Source organism: Leuresthes tenuis, unplaced genomic scaffold, assembly GCF_036924035.1.
Source record: "Leuresthes tenuis unplaced genomic scaffold, fLeuTen1.0.hap1 SCAF_24, whole genome shotgun sequence".
In the NCBI taxonomy this organism is placed as follows: Eukaryota; Metazoa; Chordata; class Actinopteri; order Atheriniformes; family Atherinopsidae; genus Leuresthes; species Leuresthes tenuis.
In genome coordinates this window covers 105,960-129,461 of record NW_027325378.1, presented here as the reverse complement: position 1 = coordinate 129,461, position 23,502 = coordinate 105,960, and the positions used below count along the sequence as shown (strand labels likewise).

The window sequence follows — 23,502 nt, the reverse complement described above, 5'->3', positions numbered from 1 at the left end:
GTTTCTTCCATTCGGATGAAACTGTGCAGCGTTCACAGATCTAATCACTGAGGGAACTCCAGAAGGTTTTCTCTGAAAAATCTTCCTCGTCTTAAGTCTAAATGTCCAAATATCACTGAGATTTCGTGTAAATGTCCCTAAATTATTCCCCTGCAGTGAAGCTGTTTTATCAACGGTTTCTGAGGAGCACTTGGAGCCTTGTGGCTTCATGCTGCCCGTCTGCTGAGGTAAAAGTTCTGTAACATCTGCCCAGATGTTGCTAACGCCTGAGACCTTCAAACTTTCCAGTGAACCCACTCGAATGATTTCTGGCCCTGCTGAAGACACAAAGCAGACCAGAAGCTGAGAGAAGCTCATAAAGAAATGAAGTCAGATCTGTTGAATGTGGGCGGTGGATCGGACCGAGCCGCCTCCTGTTTTCCTCAGACAGCATTTCGAGGCGTAGCCGCGGTGAGGAAGTCCTTCTGTGTGGGTCTCCTTCACGGATCCTTCTGGTACCATCTCGTCCTGATAAGAACGCTTCCTCAGCGGCTCCCTTTAGGATCTCCAGGGCCCAGCTGGGTGGGTGGAGGCCCGGGCCTCACTGCAGATATCTCCCAGCTGGGTGGAGGCCCGGGCCTCACTGCAGATATCTCCCAGCTGGGTGGAGGCCCAGGCCTCACTGCAGATATCTCCCAGCTGGAGGACGCCAAACAGAAAGGCCGGTGCTCTCAGCTGCTTTAATAGATGGATATTAGTCTTTTTATGAGTCTATTCTTGTTTTATTTGCCCTAAAGTGTCCCATTTTATTCTCAAAGGCAGCTCATTTATTCAGTTTGTCATCCAAGCAGCTCCTAAACTTGTGTTTTAGTCTGTTTCCCAGGACCTGTCTCAGCTGAACTGGGGTCCAGACTCAGGTGTTTGGATCCTGATGAAGAGGATTTCATCCACCATCAGGTCCTTGGTGTGAACATCAGGATAATTCAGTTAAATTCTATGAATAATACATTTTATTTGCATTTCTAAAGCTGAAAGAAGTTTTCCTCCAGTTGCTTTGTTTTCATAAACAGGCCCAACTTGTGCTTTTAAAGCAGAAATGACCTGATTCTTCCCTCTTTGCACAGATCAGATCTGCTCTGGGGTTTCTTGACAGCTCGATGCTGCCACCTGCTGTTTCCACTCAGAAACGCCTCGACAGCAGCAGAAAGCATCTCCAAACACTTCCCTTCTTCATGTGCTGTTTGAGTTCAGATTCTGGACATTTTTTTTATTAATTATCATTGTTTTTTGGACAAACTATTCTAACTTTGCAGGTATAGATCACACAATGTGTGATTACGGTCTAATTCTTCTTTCTGAGATAATGGTTTTACTCTCAGGCTAAACAGAGATGATGGTTTTACTCTCAGGCTAAAACAGAGATAATGGTTTTACTCTCAGGCTAAACAGAGATGATGGTTTTACTCTCAGGCTAAACATGAGATGATGGTTTTACTCTCAGGCTAAACCTAAGATAATGTTTTTACTCTCAGGCTAAAACTTGAGATGATGGTTTTACTCTTTGCCTCTTCCTTTGGTTTCTTTAGTCTGACTGAACTTAATGAACCAGGTGCATCATCTTACGGTTTTATATGAATAAATCTTCATCATCATCAGTCAGTTTGTTTCTGCTAACGTCCTGTTTAAGCTAACTCTGTTCTCACAGTTACTGAAGCTTCAGCATGTTGCTGTGGTTGTTTTATTCTGAGATAAACTGATATTTATTCCTTTTAGTCTCAGTTAAACTACAAATATAATCAAACATCTCGCTTTGACAGCAGCTGTGGAGGCTGAAACTCATGGGAAAGGTCAGCTAACCTTTATTATTCTGCTCACATGACAGTAATTTGGACTTTTTCAGGACATATTTGCACTTTATCTGCATGGAAAGACATGAATGTGGTGATCAGACAGCAGAGTAGAGTCTGGGCTGTCAGAGATGAAGTGGAGACACTCTGAATGATGAAGCTGCAGCTCTTAGATTAAAAGGTGAGATATGAATGGGAGTGTTGCTGAGAGCTGACCTTTGAGCACCATAAATGAATATGAACTACTTCTCTGTAAATGAAACAGGACAAAGGTGAGCTGGACTCAGTTCAGGCTCCATTAGAGTCGACAGCAGCAGGATAAAAGCTCAGAATCAGGTGAGTTTTAACAACATTCTTCTTCTTTTCCTCCAGTCTGAGTGGGTCAAAGAGGCTGAACTCAAACTGCTTTCATTGAACTGTGGAGTCTCTGTGAGGCTGTTACTTCCACTGAACAGAAAACCCTCCTTTATTTCAGATAACTGGACATTTATCTCCTTAAAAACACATTTCAGCGTCTTTTTATTTCAATGGCGGGTTGAAATCTGATCATCTCTCGTGTTTCCTCCCTCACCTATAAGATTCAACACTTTAAACATTCGTAGTTTTAGTTGAAACTGCCCGCCGCGGTCACGCCGATGTGTGCGCGCACCCCGCTGGAGCGCGCGCTCCGCTGTGAGCCACCGGGCCGCACGAGGGCTGCAGCAGCAGCGCGGTTTAAAAAGGTTCTGATCATTTACATCGATCAGTCATGTGCCAGAAGCACAACCCGCGTCATTGGAACGGGTTTTATTCACGTGACTTGTTGGAGAGGCCGCTTCTGTGCGCATGCGCCAGCCAGAGCGTTTCTGCAGCAGAGACTTTTGTGCGTAAATACAGTTTCCAGTAAGTTATGCGACAAAACGCTCCAGGATCTCGATGAATAATTCCCACGTGGCTCTAATTCTTTTTGGAATCGGACAGATTTACGTTTCACCAGGAATAAAAGAACATTATCACAGGTTTCAGGCGCTTGGCGCCATCTGGTGGTCAGACAGCAGAACTCCACCATCTGATACGTGAGCTGGGTTCCACAGGTCAGCTGCTTCTGACGTCACTCTGGTGCGTTTTCACAGCTGATGAACTCGTCCCACAGTGTCAGGCGTTAAAGGAGGACCGCGTTTGTTTGTTTCCGTTTGTCTGGCGGTGTTGTTCCGGTTCAAAGGTCGGACCATCGGTCCAATCAGCAACGATTCATGTCAAATCTCACTGTCCCTTTAACCCTTTTTTTTCTAAAATCCTTGATTTTGACAAATAAATTTCAAAAGGCTATATCTTAAAACTGATAGGAGATGGAGACTTTCTGTAAATTAGAGAAATGTTGAGGATGACCCAAAGTTTATGTAGGAAGCAAATTGACACACCTAATTTGCATATTGTGACGTCATGGCGTGGCGGCCATCTTGGATTATAGAATTTTTATGAAATTTTCATGTTTCAATGATGAAATGCAGCCTTTTTTCCCCAAATATGCCCCTATGAATGTCTGTGCTATATTCAATATTCTATATTCAATGCACTAGACTATGCAAAATGTTCAGGAAAATAGCAAAGAGTAAACCAAGACTGTAAATTATTTCTAGTAAATGGCCGAAAAAATGCACATGAGCGATAACCTTTCTAACCTTTCTTTCAGAAAATGATGTGTAACAAATCGAATCGAATCGTATCGAATCGTATCGAATCATATCGAATCATATCGAATCGTATCGAATCGTATCGAATCGTTGGCTGAATGCTGTGTATTGTATGGTGAGATTAGTGTATCTGCAGCCTTACTGTGCAGTTAAACCACACAAAGCTGCAGGCTGACAGCTGATCAGCTGATCCAGCTGTGACATCACAAACTGAGTTTGACGGCTCGGAGGAAAGAAATGAAGAAGTCTTATTTCTCTCAAAGTTCTTTCTGACATGGAACAGAAAGAAAAGCAGGAGGTTAAAAGCTTGTTTTAGTTTGTCTGAGACTTGAACAGATGTGTTTGTCTTCATTCTTTTCTTCTCTCAGACTGACTGAAGTTCAGAAGATGGACCGAGCAGAGTCTGCAGCATCCAGCGGTCTGTCTGTGAACAGGAACCCATCCAGACCTCCAGAACTCAGGGATGGACCTGGACCATCAGACACTAAGTAAGAGAACCGCTCATGAAGGGGTCAGCTTCTTATCTGGGATATCACCATGGCAACGCATCCTGGTAACCCAAACTGGGTGTGAAGCAGGTTGAAAATATTCAATATTTAGTATAAAATAAAAAAATGTATGTAACTATTTGTACGTACAAAAGATAGAAAAAAAGAGAAATTTAAAGAAAAAATATATGTAAATAAAATAACATAAAGAGCTAAGACAGAACAAAACACCACACATTGTTCTAAAAAGGAGTGGGAAGAAGTATTACTTTAATTTAATTTCCCACCCTTTTTAACTGCTCTTCAGTTTGAAACTACACAGATATCCTAACTACATAAAACACCTACATACATATATACCATAGATACAAATATGTATATAAATATATAATCACAAAATGAATATATACTACATACATATCCCTGTAAATATAAATATATATATATAAACTATCCCCATAAATAATTATATACCATATACTAAGTTAGTTACAATATAACAATCAACCCTGTTTTATTTAAAGAGAGAGAGAGGTCCCTGCAGAACCTGCAGAGGTCCCTGCTCTCTGTGGAAAGTTCCTGCAGAGGAACCTCAGAGCAGAACCCTCCAGAGGTCCCTGCAGAACCCTCCAGAGGTCCCTGCAGAACCTGCAGAGGTCCCTGCTCTCTGTGGAAAGTTCCTGCAGAGGAACCTCAGAGGGCAGAACCCTCCAGAGGTCCCCGCAGAACCCTCCAGAGGTCCCTGTAGAACCCTCCAGAGATCCCTGTTCTCTGTGGAATGTTCCTGCAGAGGAACCTCAGAGCAGAACCCTCCAGAGGTCCCTGTAGAACCCTCCAGAGGTCCCTGCAGAACCCTCCAGAGATCCCTGTTCTCTGTGGAAAGTTCCTGCAGAGGAACCTCAGAGCAGAACCCTCCAGAGGTCCCCGCAGAACCCTCAAGAGGTCAAAGATACTAAGTTCTAAACAAGCTTCTACAGGGTAAACAGACTGTTTGAGTATGAGTTTATTTTCACATAAAAACAGTTATTTTAGATGATTTTAGTGATGAAGACGTGTGTTGACAGAGGGAGGAAGAGGAGTGTCTGTGAGCAGCTGTCCTGCTGCGCTCTGTGTCGGGACGTCCTGAAGGATCCAGTCTCTGCCAGCTGGAGAAACTGGTTCTGGATACAGTGGATCACCTCATACTGGGACCAGCCTGCTTCCTCCTCCTGTCCCCAGTGTGGAGAAAGACCCAGAACCAGAACCGGACCACAGACAGCCAGTCAGAGCAGAACTGCAGCAGGTCAGTTAGACACATCACATCAATAAGATTTCACACAATATGAATCACCATGACGACAAAGGTTTAAAAAGAGGTTTAACTGCTCAAATGTGTCTGTTTTTATTTCGTTTTAGTTTCTTCAGACGCTGAGAATCAAAGTTTCAGTGGACAGTTGTTAGTTTTCAGAAGGACTTTAAACAAAGCTTTGGCTCTGAATGGTTAACCTGCTGTTTTAATGCAGACTCAAACAGAACAACACAACATCTGTTAGGACCCGACTCACGTGAACACAACAACAGAGACACACCATCAGTTCAAGTTAAAGGATCATTTTATTCACTCACATCAGACTGAATTAATACGCCAAAGCAAAGCTTTGTATTATGGGCTGTGGACATCATTTAAATCAGAGCTGGATCATATTTCTGAGTGGAAGACATTAATGTAAATGCTGTAATGAGCAAATAGATCAGAAAATGAAGCTAAAGCAACACAATAACCAAGATAGCAGCACCTGTGGAGAAGAGCAGAGTAATCAGACTGAAATCAGGACTAAAGCAGCCAAAATAAGATGGAAGGAGCCACAGGTGTCCTAAATCACACAAATCACCTCCCAGCAGAACGATCAGACACTCGTTAATACCGCAACCAACCACAAGAGGGCAGCAGCATGTGAGTCGGCTCCCTCTGGTTATACTGATGCTGACTAACTGATGGAAACACTCAGTTGGAGGAGCTCCACCAGCAACAAAAGTGACTCCGTCTTTATCTAAAGTCTCTCTGTGTTCTGCTCTCAGGACTTTTGGAGCTTCTAACTGAATCTCAGTGGTTTAAACTTTAGTTTCTCTGTTTTTCCTTTAAAACATCAGCCTTATTTTCCTGTTTACTGATCATTTTACTGCCAGGTTAAAGGAAAAGAAAAGTTTTCTGTGTGAAGCCGAAAACATGTTCAGCTGGGCTCAGAAAGATAAAGAAGAACAAATCCTGATGAATTTAATCTCCTGTGTTTCTGTTGTGTCTCATTTGTTCTTCGGTCAGCAGGTGTTGGTCTGCAGGAGGCTTTAGATGAACATAAGATCAGTCTGAGGAGGAGATGTGAGACTGAAGGAACTGATGGAACAGGAAGTGGAACCCTCCTCAGCAGGATCTACACTGAGCTCTACATCACAGAGGGACAGAGTGAAGAGGCTGATACCCAACATGAGGTGAGGCAGCTTGAGACAGTTTCCAGGACCCTCCATGACGCTCCAATCAGGTGCCACGACATCTTTAAAGCCTCAGCTGAGCAACACGGAGCCATCAGACTGGTTCTGACCAACGGCGTCGCTGGAGCTGGAAAAACCTTCTCAGTGCTGAAGTTCTCTCTGGACTGGGCAGAGGGCTTGGAGAACCAAGCTGTCGGTGTGGTGGTTCTGCTTTCCTTCAGGGAGCTGAACCTGATCAGAGATGAGCAGCACAGTCTTCTCACGCTGCTCCATGTTTTCCATCCAGCTTTACAGAAGCTCCCAGCAGAGCAGCTGGCCGGCTGCACACTGCTGTTCATCCTTGACGGCCTGGATGAAAGCAGACTGTGGCTGGATTTCAGCTGTCAGGTTGTGTCTGATGTCACACAGAAGTCATCAGTCAGCCTGCTGCTGGCAAACCTCATCAGGGGGAATCTGCTTCCCTCGGCTCTCGTCTGGATAACTTCCCGACCTGCAGCGGCCAATCGGATCCCTCCTCCGTGTGTTGGCAGGGTAACAGAAGTACGAGGCTTCACCGATTCCCAGAAGGAGGAGTACTTCAGGAGGAGGTTCAGCGATGAAGAGCTGTCCAGCAGAATCAGATCCCACATCAAGACATCCAGGAGCCTCCACATCATGTGTGGAATCCCAGTCTTCTGCTGGATCACTGCTACAGTTCTGGAGCACATGTTGACCTCAGAGCAGAGCGGAGAGCTGCCCACGACCACCACTGACATGTACTCACACTTCCTGCTGGTCCAGACAGAGAGGAAGAAGAACAAGTACCATGAGGGACATGAGACGGGTCCACAGGAGCTGACTCAGGCTGACAGGGAAGTTCTCCTGAAGCTGGGGAGGCTGGCGTTTGAACAGCTGGAGAAAGGAAACATCATGTTCTACCAGGAAGACCTGGAGCAGTGTGGTCTGGATGCCACAGACGCATCGGTGCATTCAGGAGTTTGTACAGAGATCTTCAAAAGAGAGTGTGAGATCTTCCAGAAACCAGTTTACTGCTTCGTCCATCTGAGTGTTCAGGAGTTCCTGGCTGCAGTCTACATGATCCACTGCCACACCAGCAGGAACACTGAGGTGCTGCAGAGCTTCCTGGGAGAAGAATACTCATCTCTGGATGACTTCCTGAAGAGAGTCATGGAGAAATCCCTGGACAGTGAAAGTGGCCACCTGGACCTGTTTGTTCGCTTCCTTCATGGCCTTTCTGTGGAGTCCAACCAGAGACTCTTAGCAGGCCTGCTGGGTCAGAAACAGAACAGTCCAGAAACCATCCAGAGAGTCATCAACAACCTGAAGGAGATGAACATGTCTAACATCTCTCCTGACAGAAGCATCAACATCTTCCACTGTCTGATGGAGATGAAAGACCTCTCAGTTCATCAGGAGATCCAAGAGTTCCTGAAGTCAGAGAACAGATCAGAGAAGAAACTCTCTGAGATCCACTGCTCAGCTCTGGCCTACATGCTGCAGATGTCAGAGGTTCTGGATGAACTGGACCTGAAGGAGTACAAAACAACACTGGAAGGGCGACGGAGACTGATTCCAGCTGTGAGGAACTGCAGAAAGGCTCGGTGAGTTGGTGTCTTCACTGGCTTCATGTGTCAGTTTAGGGAATATGAGTTCAGTTCGTTGTTACTGTGCAGATTTTATTCTGTTTTCTCTCATCACAGACTCCCTAAATGTAGACTCTCACAGACTCACTGGCAAGTTGTGGCCTCTGCTCTGAAGTCCAACCCCTCCCACCTGAAAGAACTGGACCTGAGTAACAACGAGCTGACCGGTCCAGCTGTGAAACATCTGTCTGCTGGACTGCAAAGTCCAAACTGCAGACTGGAGGCTCTGAGGTCAGATCACTGCAGCTCTTTTAGTTTAAATGATTTACTGTTATGTTCAAATTATGGAAATATTCAATCTTCTCTTGCATTTCATTAAAAAACAACTATAGATGGAGAGTTTTGTGGTTTTGATGATGGATTTACTGCTTTTCCATAAAATCATCAGCTGCAAAGCACTGCAGAGGACTGGTGATCTGGACCATGAGGGACACTTTTTAGGGTTATGTTTAGGGAATGTAGCTACCTCCTCACATCAGTATGTGATGAACTGAGGGTCAGTGGGTTGGTTTTGTTTAATCTTTCATAAGCTGACATTAAAAACTGTGTTAATGTGCTTAACAAATCACCATATTCACTGAGTCTGGTGATGTCACCCAAGGTTCCTCCTGAAGCTATTGGTCAGAATTAGGAGTCAAAAAGGTGTAAAAGCAGCTTTATGATTGGTATTCATCCAAAAAGGATCATTATTCAGGAGTAATAAGGAAAAATCAGTTTCTGTGGACCCCCTGCTGTCTTTAGAAGGCTGAAATAATGATGATGTTGAGGAAGAGAAACACGTCTGAGCTGATTTTTATGTTTAAACTTTCTTACTTTTCCTGTTTCATTCTTTCAGGTTGATGAGATGCAGTTTGTCAGAGATCAGCTGTGATTTTTTGGTCTCAGCTCTGAAGTCCAACCATCTGAAAGAACTGGACCTGAGTAAGAACTTTGGTCTTAAGGATTCAGGAGTGAAGCGGCTGTCCAAAGGACTGCAGAGTCCAAGCTGTCAGCTACAGACTCTGAGGTGAGTTTTTAACTGGATCTGTTGTAGTTTTTCTGTGTATCCGAGTCGTCTCTTCTTCCTGACACAGCTCAGGTCTGCAGTGACATGATGTGCATGTCATTGAGAGTGCACTGTTCCCTGCTGTCTGCTGGGGGAGTTGCACTGCAGACAAAACCTGTAGACGCCTGGATAAACTGGTGAAAAGGCCGGTTCTGCAGGCAGAAGGCTGGACCCTCTCAGTGCTGTGGTGGAGCAACAGATGAGGAGGAAATTATATATAGGAACATCCTCTCCACGGCATCCTGGCAGGACAGAGGAGCAGCTGCAGTGAGAGGCTCTGGAATAAACTATGTCTGACGATGAAATACGAATGTCCACCTTTAATGAAGCCTGTTTGATCTTTAAATAATTGTTGGGAGAGCCATTTCTAGCCATTTCTAGCCATTTCTAGCAGGAATCTTGAATAATATTTTGGCATTAAATGCAGAAAAAGGTCTCCATGAGGCACATCCCATTGGATCCTGTCCTTTCTTTGCATTAAGTGATGCAAGCTTCGTAAAATGACTGTGGAATGACAGTAGGATGTGAAGTGGATGAGTGGTCCAGAGCTGCGTCTAATTTACTATGGAAGTAAATCTGTGGATTTTGAAAGAAAAAAGTGATTGAATTTCTAGCACTGAATATTTATGCATTGAAATGATGTATCTGAATGTTTTTCAATATTAAAATATTCAACCACAAAAAATTCAACTGCAAAAACACGATATATTCTTCATTCAGACTGGAAGGCTGCGGGTTGTCAGAGATCAGCTGTGCTTCTCTGGCCTCAGCTCTGAAGTCCTCCCAGCTGACAGAACTGGACCTGAGCTGGAACAACATCGGAGACTCGGGACTGAAGGAGCTGTGCAGCTTTCTGCAGAGTCCACACTGTGGACTGAAGACTCTGAGGTCAGACTCCATGTTTTAGCTGTGTGTTCACAGTAATATGATGTGAGCTGTGCTGACATTAAATGGTCGATATAAGACGATTAAAGATCCATGTAGATGATCACAGGGGAAATTTTAAGAAAAGGAACGAAAATATTCAACAAGTAAAGAAGCTTTTGTGTAAATCTTCACCAATGACATTCGTTTTACTGTTTTCTGTTTTATGGGGATCAAAAGACAAAAAACATGAGAAAAGGCCATTATTTGGAATAGCTGTGTTCATATTTGTGCTCAGGAATGAAGAAAAGGATCCAAAAAGGACAAAAAACACTTGAAATGTGTGAAATGTGTTCAGAAACACTAGAAGTTGTGTAATCCAAGACGCTGCCACACAGAACTACTCATATTCTCACTCATCAAATGTAAATTAGGTGATTAGATTTAATACTGCCCTCATAAACTGTAACGTTTGAGCTGTTTTTCACTCCTTCTGTTTGACTGTTTTAACCTGCATCCTGTTGGCTTCTGCTCACATGTTTTATTCTTTATTCAGATTGCAGTGCTGTGGGTTGTCAGACATCAGCTGTGCTTCTCTGGTCTCAGCTCTGAAATCTAACCCCTCCCATCTGACAGAACTGGACCTGAGGTACAACTGCAACCTGCAGGAATCAGCAGTGAAGCAACTGTCTGAGCTTGTGGAGAGTCCAGACTATAAACTGCAGACTCTGAGGTCAGTTCACTGAATGCAGCTGTTGGAGGTCTTCATGTTTTCATGCACAGTTAGTTCTCCTTAGTTCATTTATGATTTTATCCATCCATCCATCATCTACCGCTTGTCCGAGGGTCGGGTCTTGGGGGCAGCAGCTTTAACAGAGAAACCCAGGCGTCCCTGTCGCCGGCCACTTCCTCCAGCTCTTCCGGGGGGACCCCGAGGTGTTCCCAGGCCATAGTCTCTCCAGTGTGTCCTGGGTCTTCCCCAGGGTCTCCTCCCAGTGGGACGTGCCCGGAACACCTCACCAGGGAGGCCACCCCAATCTACCAGTACAGAGGCACTCTCCCCGATGCTGCAGAGCATGTGAGCGTGTCAGCCAAGACAGCCCTACAACATCCAGAGCCTTGAGAAACCCAGGACGGACCTCATCCACCCCTGGGGCCCTGCCGCAGAGAAGCTTTTTGACCACCTTGGCAACCTCAGCCCCAGAAATGAGAGGCCCCGTCTCCGAGCTCTTCGACTCTGCCTCCTCTGAGCGTGTGTCGGTAGGATTGAGGAGGTCCTCGAAGTATTCCCCCCACCGACTCACAACGTCCCTAGTTGAGGTCAGCAAGGCTCCGTCCCCACCATAAACAGTGTTGACTATGAGCCACAGAGGCTGTGACCTGCTTGGCCTGCCAGTACCTATCAGCTGCTTCTAGAGTCCTACTGGCCAAAAAGGGCCCAATAGGACTCCTTCTTCAGCTTGACGGCTTCCCTCACCGCTGGTGTCCACCAGCGGGTTCGGGGGTTGCCGACCACCTTACGGCCACATCTCCGATCAGCTGCCTCGGCAATTGAGGCACTGAACATGGCCCATTCGGACTCAATGTCCCCCACCTCCCCCGGGATATGGTTGAAGCTCTGCCGGAGGTGAGAGTTAAAGCTCCTTCTGACGGGGGATTCTGCCAGACGTTCCCATCAGACCCTCACAATACATTTGGGCCTGCCAGGTCTGATCGGCATCCTCCCCCACCAGCGGAGCCAACTCACCACTAGATGGTGATCAGTGTCCAGGACATACGGCCACAAGTCCGACGATACAACCACAAAGTCGATCATCGAACTGAGGCCAAGGGTGTCTTGGTGCCAAGCGTACATATGGACACCCTTATGCCTGAACATGGTGTTCATTATGGACAGTCTGGCACAGAAGTCCGACAACATGACACCACTCTGATTCAGCTCGGGGGGGCCGTTCCTCCCAATCACACCCTTCCAGGTGTCACTGTCATTGCCCACGTGAGCATTGAAGTCCCCCAGCAGAACGAGGGAGTCTCCGGTAGGAGCATTCTCCAGTGCCTCCCCCAGGGACTCCAAAAAGGGTGGGTACTCTGAACTGTTGTTTGGTGCATAGGTACAAACAACAGTCAGGACCCGTCCCCCCACCCGAAGGCGGAGGGAGGCTACCCTCTCGTCCACTGGGGTAAACCCCAATGTACTGGCACACAGCCGGGGGGCAATAAGTATGCCCACACCTGCTCTGCGCCTCTCACTACAGAGTGGAAGAGAGTCCAACCCCTCTCAAGAGGACTGGTTCCAGAGCCCAAGCCGTGCGTCGAGGTGAGTCTGACTATATCTAGCCGGAACCGCTCAGCCTCGCGCACCAGCTCTGGCTCCTTCCCCAACAGAGAGGTGACATTCCACGTCCTGAGAGCCAGCTTCAGTAGCCGAGGATCAGACCGCCAAGGCCTCCGCCTTCGGCTGCTACCCAGCTCACATGGCACCCGACCCCCTTGGCCCCTCCCATGGGTGGTGAGCCCGTCAGAAGGGGGACCCACGTCGTGTGTTCGGGCCCGACCGAGCCCCATGGGCACAGGCCCGGCCACCAGGCGCTTGCTGCCGGGCCCCACCGCTGGGCCTGGCTCCAGGGGGAGGCCCCGGTGACCTGCATCCGGGCAAGGGATGACGCCGTCCAAATTTATTTTTCATCATAAGGGGTCCTTTAAGCTGTTCTTTGTCTGGTCCCTCATCGAGGATCTGTTTGCCTTGGATGACCCTACCAGGGGCAAATGTTTAAGGCCTGCGCAGATATAAAAGCACATTTGATGACATTTTATCTGCATATTTTTGTTTTTCATTCAGATTTGAGCGCTACAGTTCGTCAGAGATCAGCTGTGCTCCTCTGGCCTCAGCTTTGAAATCCAACCCCTCCAACCTGACAGAACTGGACCTGAACAGGAACAGCATAAAGGCTTCAGATGTGAAACAGTTGTGTGGCTTTCTGGGAAGTCCACTTTGCAGACTGAAGACTCTGAGGTCAGACACCACCGTTTAGTTGTGTTCCAAGGTTAATGTGATGTGAAAACTGTGTTGACACTAAACTTTACGTATTAGACTGATGTTATACTGATCCACACTGAGGCCCATCAGTTTTTCAGTGTTTTTGTCATAAGCATCTTAACATGCAGCAGAGGATCAGCATCATAATGAAATGTGTTGGATGAGAAGATGGAGCAAAGTCTCAGCATCCTGCAGTCCTAAAACCTGAAAGGTAGAATATAGAGTGAAGGAGTATTTGTAAAGGCACTTTAGGTCATCAGCTCATACAAATTAAAGATAGAAATATGCATAATGCACATAAAATATGTACAATAACACTGACCTAATGTAAGCTTAAGGCAGCAGCGGTATTTCATAGTTCATTGTGGGATCGCAGGCTCATGTAAAGTATGCACAGTTGCACAGAAGTCTAATCAATACTGCAAAAAGTGACAATATCATCAATATCTTTCAGTTTGGTCCCATTTGCTCCAAAACTCCTCCTGACATGTTTGTTTTCTTTGAAACTTGAATAATCTGGCTGCACAACCTGAGTTTGTGTGGATGGAGCCACTGGTTTAAGAGCTGAAGTCACTCCGTCTTTATTGAAGCAGCAGCATGTTGTCATTAATGTTAATGAGAGCTCTTTTTCACTTGTTCTGTTGGACTGTTTCAACCTGCATCCTGTTGGCTTCAGCTCACATGTTTTACTCTTTATTCAGATTGTGGGACTGCAGTTTGTCAGAGATCAGCTGTGCTTCTCTGGTCTCAGCTCTGAAGTCCAACCCCTCTCATCTGACAGAACTGGACCTGAGTTTAAACGACATCAGTGACTCTGCAGCGAAGGAGCTGTGCAGCTTTCTGCAGAGTCCACACTGTGGACTGAAGACTCTGGGGTCAGACACCATGTTTCAGTTGTTTGTTCAGATTAATATGATGTGAAAGTTGTGCTGGTCTTCATGGTAAAGTCTGTTTGTTCTTCAGTGGTTTTGTTGATGAAATGATTCATTAAATAATCAGAAAACAGTGAATCTGTCAGACAGAAACTAATCTAGAATCACTGGCTGATGCTTCTGGAGCTCCAGAGTTAGTGAATATTTCTGGCTGAAACAATAACAACAGTTTGGAGCAGCAAAACTCCAAAAGCCCATTAATCACCTGATGCTAACAAACTCCCCTCCAACACTGTTGGAAATGAAGAATCTTTGACTTGATTAGAAAACAGCTTTCATCACAGCAGCAGTTATCTTGAGTCAGATTCATTAATGATGATGAAATCCAACCAAAAAGCTTAAATAATTTCACTAATAATTACTGAGCAGCCATGAAGGAGGGAGGCAGGGACTGCTTCATCACTGTAGCCACATGCTGTTCTGTTCACCTGCTGGCTTTATGGCAGCTGTTTCCACCTGTTTCATTCATGAGGAGAACATTGATTTGCTGTGAATAACCTGTGTGAATGTAGGCTGAAAAACAGCAGGTCAGAAACATGAAGCTTCAGTTTGAGGAGCTAAAAATGTTTTTCAACATGAAAAAAAGTGCAGCAGCATTTTATTTCAGAGTCAATTTCATTCATTTTTCCATGGTTTTTATTCCCATATTACAACCCCAGAGGCAGTGTAACATACCAACAACCAAGGAATGAAGACGTCATGATATAAAATGGTTGAAATGTGTTTATTTGACTGAGCTGGAAAAATTATATCAGCTGCTTTTACCTGTGGGGGAGGAAGGGACAGATGGGTGGGCTAAACAAATGAAATAAACAAAAATCAAGCTTAACTCTACTAAATCTACAAGGTCAAATCAAACAACCAAAACTTAACTACCTTATCTAAAAAGAGTTTATCAAAACAAATACAGAGGGTGGCACCAACCATACAACTAATGAGTTAGACATAAGATAACCTGTGGGCAAGAATGTAAAGGGAACCCCAGCTTACCTCGTCCACATTCCTCCCGCCACATACCTGAAGTAACAGATTCACAGTTAAAGGCAGAGCAAAGAGAGTGAGGAGGGCAGCCTCTGAGTGATCTCTGAGAGCTTCTTTTAAAGGAGGACTCCAAGGTGCAAAGTCATCCAGGTAATCAGAGCAATCAAGAGCTGAGCCTCTCCTGAATCGGCTCTCAGACCAGTGACACCTGAGGAGAAGTGCTGCACGTAACGTCAAACTTTAGTATATGTGTTCGTATTTCAGATGTTTTCACATCCAGAAACTTTCTGTCAAGTTCAAAACTTTTTTTTCGATTTTGAAGATCAGAAAAATGTGAAAATTTCACATCTGAAACTGAAGGAAAACAAATTCAAACATGAAAAACACATGAAGCAAGATTTGAAATTAAAAATGCATCAAATTTGATCAAAGCAGAATCATCTGTTTTGGCTTTGAATTAAATTTCTCTTTAAAGAATAAGACTCGACTTTCAGCTTCAACTGATGGAAAAAACTAATATTTTGTCGCAGTTAAACTCCATGAAGAGTCAAAGTCCTGTTGGACTGTTTTAACCTGCATCCTGTTGGCTTCAGCTCACATGTTTTACTCTTTATTCAGAGTGTGGGGCTGCAGTTTGTCAGAGATCAGCTGTGCTTCTCTGGGCTCGGCTCTGAAGTCCAACCCCTCCCATCTGACAGAACTGGACCTGAGTGACAACAACATCGGTGACTCTGCAGCGAAGGAGCTGTGCAGCTTTCTGCAGAGTCCACACTGTGGACTGAAGACTCTGAGGTCAGACTCCATGTTTTAGCTGTTTGTTCAGATTAATATGATGTGAAAGTTGTGCTGGTCTTCATGGTAAAGTCTGTTTCTTCTTCAGTGGTTTAGTTGATGAAATCATTCATTAAATAATCAGAAAACACTGAATCTGTCAGACAGAAACTAATCTAGAATCTCTGGCTGATGCTTCTGGAGCTCCAGAGTTTGTGAATATTTCTGGCTGAAACAATAACAGTTTGGTGAAAGTCGGCGTCCTTCGGAAGATATTTAGATAACTGGAGATCCATATAACGGAGTGAACGGGGCTTAGAGGATGCAGCCTCTAAATAAGGCATTATCTGTCTTTATTTCACCAATACTTTAAGAAGAATGAATGAATGAACGTGTGCTATAGCTCTGTTAGCTCATAGCTGCTGTTAGCTCATAGCTCTGTTAGCTCATAGCTGCTGTGTTGTTGTTATTGGCGGCTATCGGGGGGCTTATAGAGGGCTTTCTACACACTCGGCTACTGGGACCACTTCATCAGCACCCACTACTGCAGCACAGTTTATTCACTCCAGTAAGAACGTCCTTCGTACTCAAAGTTGTCGTCCACGTTGTCAAAATCTGATAAATATCCTGCCATGTTGCACAAAACTATCAGCAGCAAACTCTGTGTGAAGTTAGCCGACTGTCACAGAGCACGGAGTGAATAAACTGTGCTGCAGGGGTGCGTGTGGATGAAGTGGTCCCAGTAGAGTGCCTGTGTAGAAATCCCTCCGTTAGCTCTCCTATAGCTGCAAGTAGCCACATAACAGCAGCTATGAGCTAACAGCAGCTATGAGCTAACAGAGCTATAGCACACGTTCATTCATTCATTCTTCTTAAAGTATTGGTGAAATAAAGACAGATAATGCCTTATTTAGAGGCTGCATCCTCTAAGCCCCGTTCACTCCGTTATATGGATCTCCAGTTATCTAAATATCTTCTGAAGGACGCCGACTTTCACCAAACTGTTCTCAGTGAGAAGATGAACGGATTTCATGCCAGAACTAAGGTTTAAAATACCGGAGTTCCCCTTTAATGAGAGCTCTTTTTCACTTGTTCTGTTGGACTGTTTTAACCTGCATCCTGTTGGCTTCAGCTCACATGTTTTACTCTTTATTCAGATTGAGGAACTGCAGTTTGTCAGAGCTCAGCTGTGCTTCTCTGGCCTCGGCTCTGAAGTCCAACCCCTCCCATCTGACAGAACTGGACCTGAGTGAGAACAACATCGGTGACTCTGCAGCGAAGGAGCTGTGCAGCTTTCTGCAGAATCCACACTGTGGACTGAAGACTCTGAGGTCAGACTCCATGTTTTAGCTGTTTGTTCAGATTAATATGATGTGAAAGTTGTGCTGGTCTTCATGGTAAAGTCTGTTTCTTCTTCAGTGGTTTAGTTGATGAAATGATTCATTAAATAATCAGAAAACAGTGAATCTGTCAGACAGAAACTAATCTGGAATTACTGGCTGATGCTTCTAGAACTCTCTGGAGCAGTAATTATTGGATATTTCTGGCTGAAACAATAACAGTTTGGAGCAGCAAAAGCCCATTAATCAGCCAAACTGATCAATCAGTCCACCTCCAGATGGTTCCAGCACTTTTATAAGGCTCTGTAATGTTTGGACTGACTGAAATATTCAAACACAACAAGTCACAGTAACACGTTCTGCTTCTGCCGACTCTTTAAAGAACTTTGATGACATGATTATATTAAACATCACTACACCATGTTTTTCTGCCTTTTAACATTCAATAAAACAGTCAGTTTGATCTCCATTTCTATCAGTTTGGTCCCATTTGCTCCAAAACTCCTCCTGACATGTTTGTTTTCTTTGAAACTTGAATAATCTGGCTGCACAACCTGAGTTTGTGTGGATGGAGCCACTGGTTTAAGAGCTGAAGTCACTCCGTCTTTATTGAGCAGCAGCATGTTGTCATTAATGTTAATGAGAGCTCTTTTTCACTTGTTCTGTTGGACTGTTTCAACCTGCATCCTGTTGGCTTCAGCTCACATGTTTTACTCTTTATTCAGAGTGTGGGGCTGCAGTTTGTCAGAGATCAGCTGTGCTTCTCTGGGCTCAGCTCTGAAGTCCAACCCCTCCCATCTGACAGACCTGGAGCTGAGCAGGAACAGAAACATCGGTGACTCTGCAGCGAAGGAGCTGTGCAGCTTTCTGCAGAGTCCACACTGTGGACTGAAGACTCTGAGGTCAGACTCCATGTTTTAGCTGTTTGTTCAGATTAATATGATGTGAAAGTTGTGCTGGTCTTCATGGTAAAGTCTGTTTCTTCTTCAGTGGTTTCATTGATTAAATGCTGATTTATTAAATAATGTTTTACTCTTTATTCAGATTGAGGAACTGCAGTTTGTCAGAGATCAGCTGTGCTTCTGTGGCCTCAGCTCTGAAGTCCAACCCCTCCCAGCTGACAGAACTGGACCTGAGTGAGAACAACATCAGTGACTCTGCAGCGAAGGAGCTGTGCAGCTTTCTGCAGAGTCCACACTGTGGACTGAAGACTCTGGGGTCAGACTGTTTGTTCAGATTAATATGATGAAAGTTGTGCTGGTCTTCGTGGTAAAGTCTGTTTCTTCTTCAGTGGTTTAGTTATTGAAATCATTTATTAAATAATGTTTTATTCTTTCTTCAGATTGGAGCGCTGCAGTTTGTCAGAGATCAGCTTTGCTTCTCTGGCCTCAGCTCTGAAGTCCAACACCTCCCAGCTGACAGAACTGGACCTGAGTGAGAACAACGTGAATGTATCAGCTGTGAAGGCGCTGTCTGATCTTGTGGAGAATCCACACAACAAACTGGAGACTCTGAGGTCAGTAGAGGGAGAAGAGAAGAGAAGCTTCTTTACATTTAGGAACCATGTGGTGTTTATACAGAGCAGAACCTCTGCTGAAGTCCTTCTGTCATTAGTTCCATCCAGATATCCTCAGTGGCAGCCTCCATGTTTCTCTGTCAGCTGATATTTCTTTGCAGTAAATCCACTGTTTGTGCAGTAATGAAGCGTTCATGACTCTCAGCAGTTTGTTTCCACTGAGTGAAATCTGCAGAGGAAACACGCTTGATGCTAAAAGTCTCTGCAGACATGTGAGCTTCCAGCTCCGTGTTCCCTCCAGCATGCTAACATGAGAGCTGACAGGAACTACGTTCCACAGCTGCTGAACAGGACTGCTGTCCCTGCTGCTCTTTAAGCTAACAGGAAGCTACGTTCCACAGCTGCTGAACAGGACTGCAGTCCCTGCTGCTCTTTATGCTGACAGGAAGCTACGTTCCACAGCTGCTGAACAGGACTGCAGTCCCTGCTGCTCTTTAAGCTAACAGGAAGCTACGTTCCACAGCTGCTGAACGGGACTGCAGTCCCTGCTGCTCTTTAAGCTGACAGGAAGCTACGTTCCACAGCTGCCGAACAGGACTGCGGTCCCTGCTGCTCTTTAAGCTAACAGGAAGCTATGTTCCACAGCTGCTGAACAGGACTGCAGTCCCTGCTGCTCTTTAAGCTAACAGGAAGCTACGTTCCACAGCTGCTGAACGGGACTGCGGTCCCTGCTGCTCTTTAAGCTAACAGGAAGCTACGTTCCACAGCTGCTGAACAGGACTGCTGTCCCTGCTGCTCTTTAAGCTAACAGGAAGCTACGTTCCACAGCTGCTGAACAGGACTGCTGTCCCTGCTGCTCTTTAAGCTGACAGGAAGCTACGTTCCACAGCTGCTGAACGGGACTGCGGTCCCTGCTGCTCTTTAAGCTGACAGGAAGCTACGTTCCACAGCTGCTGAACGGGACTGCAGTCCCTGCTGCTCTTTAAGCTGACAGGAAGCTACGTTCCACAGCTGCCGAACAGGACTGCGGTCCCTGCTGCTCTTTAAGCTAACAGGAAGCTATGTTCCACAGCTGCTGAACAGGACTGCAGTCCCTGCTGCTCTTTAAGCTAACAGGAAGCTACGTTCCACAGCTGCTGAACGGGACTGCGGTCCCTGCTGCTCTTTAAGCTAACAGGAAGCTACGTTCCACAGCTGCTGAACAGGACTGCTGTCCCTGCTGCTCTTTAAGCTAACAGGAAGCTACGTTCCACAGCTGCTGAACAGGACTGCAGTCCCTGCTGCTCTTTAAGCTAACAGGAAGCTATGTTCCACAGCTGCCGAACAGGACTTCAGTCCCTGCTGCTCTTTAAGCTAACAGGAAGCTACGTTCCACAGCTGCTGAACAGGACTGCAGTCCCTGCTGCTCTTTATGCTAACAGGAAGCTATGTTCCACAGCTGCTGAACAGGACTGCAGTCCCTGCTGCTCTTTATGCTGCATCACTGACTGACAGCTGAGGAAACACTCGTTTACCTCTTCTTTCTTCTCTACAGATGGGATTCTCCGTGGTGAACGGGACGATGTGAGCTGAGAGGATGATCAGAGTCCTGAGGATCCACAGAAGACGAAGCAGCAGCAGCTTGTGTGCAGAGAGACACCTGTTTTATTCTCTGTGCTTCCAACTTGACCCGATTACATCTCACTTTATTCACTTCTGATTGTCATTAAAAATCCATCAGTGTAAATGAGAAGCTGTCAGTGTGATTCAGTCAGAGACGACGAACCTGATGGAAACGTGGAAGGAACATTTCTCTCTTTCACTTTGGATGTTTCCCAGCCTTCGTTCTGTCACCATCATGCTCAGCTGTGGACTTCTGCTCTGCTGCTTCTGACTGAATGCAGGTTTTGCTTTAAAGAGGAGCAGAGAGGGCAGAAAATGGCCGCCTGTTCTCAGCAGCATGTTGACAGCACAAATCTCAGCTGCCAGCAGAGGAGTTCCTGCTCTGAATGACCCTTAAATAAACTCCTGGTGCCATCACACAGATGTTTCTCTTCATCCAGAGTCGGACAGAAACACGGAAACTACAACGTTCAGGATTTAGCACCAAGTGCTTCCTTGTTGGCAGGATCTCAAACTGTGGCTTCACAGCTGATTTCAGCTTCACAGCACAACATCTGCACACATTCAGAGTGTTTCTGTGGAAGCTGGGAGTCCTCCTGGTTGATGGTTTACATCTGAGGCGCTTTATCTCCGCATCAGAACTTCAGCGACTCATTTCTCATGAAAACAAAGTGTTTTAGTGGATCTTCTGAGAGTAGAACAGAAGGTTTCCTGTTGTAAAGCTCACTAAAGTCTGCTCTTTTCATCACATCACAGCGAGTCTTCATCACAGGACTCATCATCCTCATTTCAGTGAGACGAGACAAAAACCCGTTTGGGTGGAAAAGTCGCATCCTTCAGTTTCTTTGGGTGATCTTTGGATGAAACTTTAAACTAAATTTGATGGAAATCTGTAAACTTCAGTGACCAAAGAGCGTCTGTATCACAGAAATCTGTAAATTTTCACAGCTGATTCTCACTGTGAACACCAGGATGAAGAGTTCTGTGTTTGGACTCAGTCTGGACGCCTAACTGCTCAGATTTGGGCCGGTGTTGGACTGACTGATCAGAGGCTCCTCATCGTGTTGAGTTGGACCGATCATCATCCCGTCGTCCTGAAACAGGTTTAAGTTTAAGTTTAAATCATGAAGCCAAACGTCAGCATAAAAGCTTTTTAAAGGAACAGGAAGCTCCTCAGAGCAGAGAACCCTCCTGCTTCAACATGGACTCTGTTTGTTATCCTGACATAAAGAGAAGAAGGTTTCATGTTGTGGAGAAGCTGAAGGATGATCAGCAGCCACAAACAGCAGAAAATCAGGGTTTGGCTCATTGTTTTCAAGTAAAACAGAGAATCAGAACCTTTTAAAGCTCAGAAAAACATCTATTCAAGCTGCAGGCCTCAGGGCGACATGTTCTGATATTTACTGCTTTGCTTTAAAGTCTCACAGAAGTCACACGAAAAGGAAAATATCACATTAACTGTACATTTATTCGACTGTTTCTGCCGGTTCTTAATGCCACAGATGATCCATCCTGTGCAGCAGAATACTGACCCATCCTCTGAATAAACTGTGTTCACATGGGGCTCAGATCAGTTCTCACTTCTTGACACTTTTCTTACAAAATGTTCAGCTCCAGTTGAGTTTATTTGCGGAAACACAGCCCTGCAGCTCATTTGAAAAGTCACCTTTTGTTTCTTCTTCAGCGTCTTTCAGTTAGTTCAAATCATCGTATTCACTGACTGACATCACTGAGCGTGACTCGGTTCATTAATGCAGACGCTGAGAAGGGAAGGAGGAAAGAAGAAGAAAGCGCAGATAACAGGAATAACTCGGTCCATCATGTGCCACTGAAGGCAGGATCTTCCTGCAGCATCCTTCCACTCGCTCCAGACAGTGTAATCGGTTCATTGTTCAGTAAAGTCTGTTTCAGCAGTTAGAAACTTTAAAAGAGTTCCTGCAGACGGTTAAAAGCTGAGGAATGCATCCCTGTGTTAGCTTAAGTGATCCAGACCCAGAAAACAGTTTAATTCCATCCTGTCAGCAGCCTGGATCAAAGAGAGTTTGTCCTGTCCGGATGGTGCTGCCACCTAGCGGGCAGGAGCGTGCAGCGCAGCTCCCAGACCCAGGTACTCCAGGTTCTCCGCCGCCGGCAGGAACAGGCTGTTCCCAGCCGTGGTGGAGGTCTGAGGCAGGAGTGCAGCCTCGTTGTTGGGGTTGTTGAGGCCGTCCGGAGCAGCCAGGGGCAGCGAGATTTGAGCGGTGTTCAGGTACTGGCGTTCGCACGGGTTCAGGTCCTCCAGCGGCGAGGGGAGCCAGTCGGCGCCGCTGCCCAGGCTCAGGTCGTCGTAGTTGGGGTTAAAAACCTCTGAGAGCCGGCTGCTCGGGCTGGTTTCACTCACACTCTGATTCATGTACTCTGGAGGACAGAAACCAGGGAAGGATTGCATTTCATCATTCTCACGCTTTGAAAGGTTCGTTATTTTACATGTTGATTGATGCATTTATTTAAAGCACATATATCAAAGTCAAGGCCCCCATGGCCCCCTGGATGATATATAATTACTATTAGAACCGGCCCGCAGGCCACAGCCGCACCAACACTACATTTCCCACAATGCAACAGCTTCATTATTCATCAGCAATCAGAGCAGAGGTGAGGTGAACTCTCAGCTACCCCTCCCCAAAAATGGCTAAAGGGAAGGTGAGAACAGCTTTCAGGCCAGGTGGGAGGCAGAGTTTATGTTCACGGAGCTAAAAGGCAAACCTGTGGAGAAAGTGTGGCTGTAATGAAAGAATATAATCTAAAAACGTCTCAGAAACACACAGAACAAAGGCTACAGAAGGTGGAAGAATCAAAACGAGGTCTTAAATTTAAATTTGTTTCTATAAGACCTGATTTTTCTTTGAAGGAAGTATTGTTTTGTCTGTGTGCCATAGATTTTTGTATTTTATTTATTTATATTTATTTTTCAGTTGAATGGACTGAATTGCAGATAAGAGCCATGAGAAAGAATAATTTGATTTATTTCTTTTATTTTCTCATTTTACTATTTGAAAGCAGTGATTAGCAGGAGCAGCACACTTTTTAAAGGACATTTACTGCCTGTTAAAAATGTTCTCCTTTTTACATCAGTGACCTCCTGACCCACTATGAACCTCCCAGACCCCTCAGGTCATCTGGATCCGGTTCTTTATCAGTTCCCAGAGTCAGAACCAGACCTGGAGAAGCTGCATTCAGCTTCTATGCTCCACATGTCTGGAACAAACTCCCAGAAAGCCTCAGATCAGCTGAAACTCTCAGGATTTAAGTCCAGGCTGAAGAAACATCTATTTTCAG

The 23,502-nt window shown here is 45.4% G+C and overlaps 2 protein-coding genes across 2 annotated transcripts in view; one reads left to right on the top strand and one right to left on the bottom strand.

The window, feature by feature from the left end:
* Positions 1-363: 363 nt before the first annotated feature.
* On the top strand, positions 364-20,162 carry LOC140284989 (NACHT, LRR and PYD domains-containing protein 12-like). The gene is made up of 18 exons (XM_072379050.1): positions 364-704; positions 3,868-3,987; positions 4,512-4,731; positions 4,778-4,965; positions 5,052-5,269; positions 6,290-8,054; positions 8,154-8,327; positions 8,932-9,102; positions 9,862-10,029; positions 10,562-10,738; positions 12,845-13,018; positions 13,744-13,917; positions 15,574-15,747; positions 16,884-17,057; positions 17,792-17,968; positions 18,111-18,284; positions 18,409-18,582; positions 20,117-20,162. Exons 1-18 carry the CDS (start codon positions 364-366, stop codon positions 20,133-20,135), a joined length of 4,782 nt encoding a protein of 1,593 aa, XP_072235151.1. The 3' UTR covers positions 20,136-20,162.
* The window catches only part of LOC140284905 (melanoma receptor tyrosine-protein kinase-like), a 49,057-nt gene continuing 43,055 nt past the window's right edge, over positions 17,501-23,502 (bottom strand). The window contains exon 27 of the mRNA XM_072378922.1: positions 17,501-22,581. Coding sequence (XP_072235023.1) covers positions 22,253-22,581 — 329 coding nt within the window. The 3' untranslated portion in view covers positions 17,501-22,252. The remainder of the gene's footprint in view (positions 22,582-23,502) is intronic.

Excerpts from the sequence above, each read along its gene's own strand:
- LOC140284989 (XM_072379050.1), top strand. The coding sequence starts at position 364 with ATGAAGTCAGATCTGTTGAATGTGGGCGGTGGATCGGACCGAGCCGCC. Across the intron at positions 8,328-8,931 it reads TGCAGACTGGAGGCTCTGAG|GTTGATGAGATGCAGTTTGT; the intron begins GTCAGATCACTG and ends TCATTCTTTCAG. Across the intron at positions 15,748-16,883 it reads TGTGGACTGAAGACTCTGAG|ATTGAGGAACTGCAGTTTGT; the intron begins GTCAGACTCCAT and ends CTCTTTATTCAG.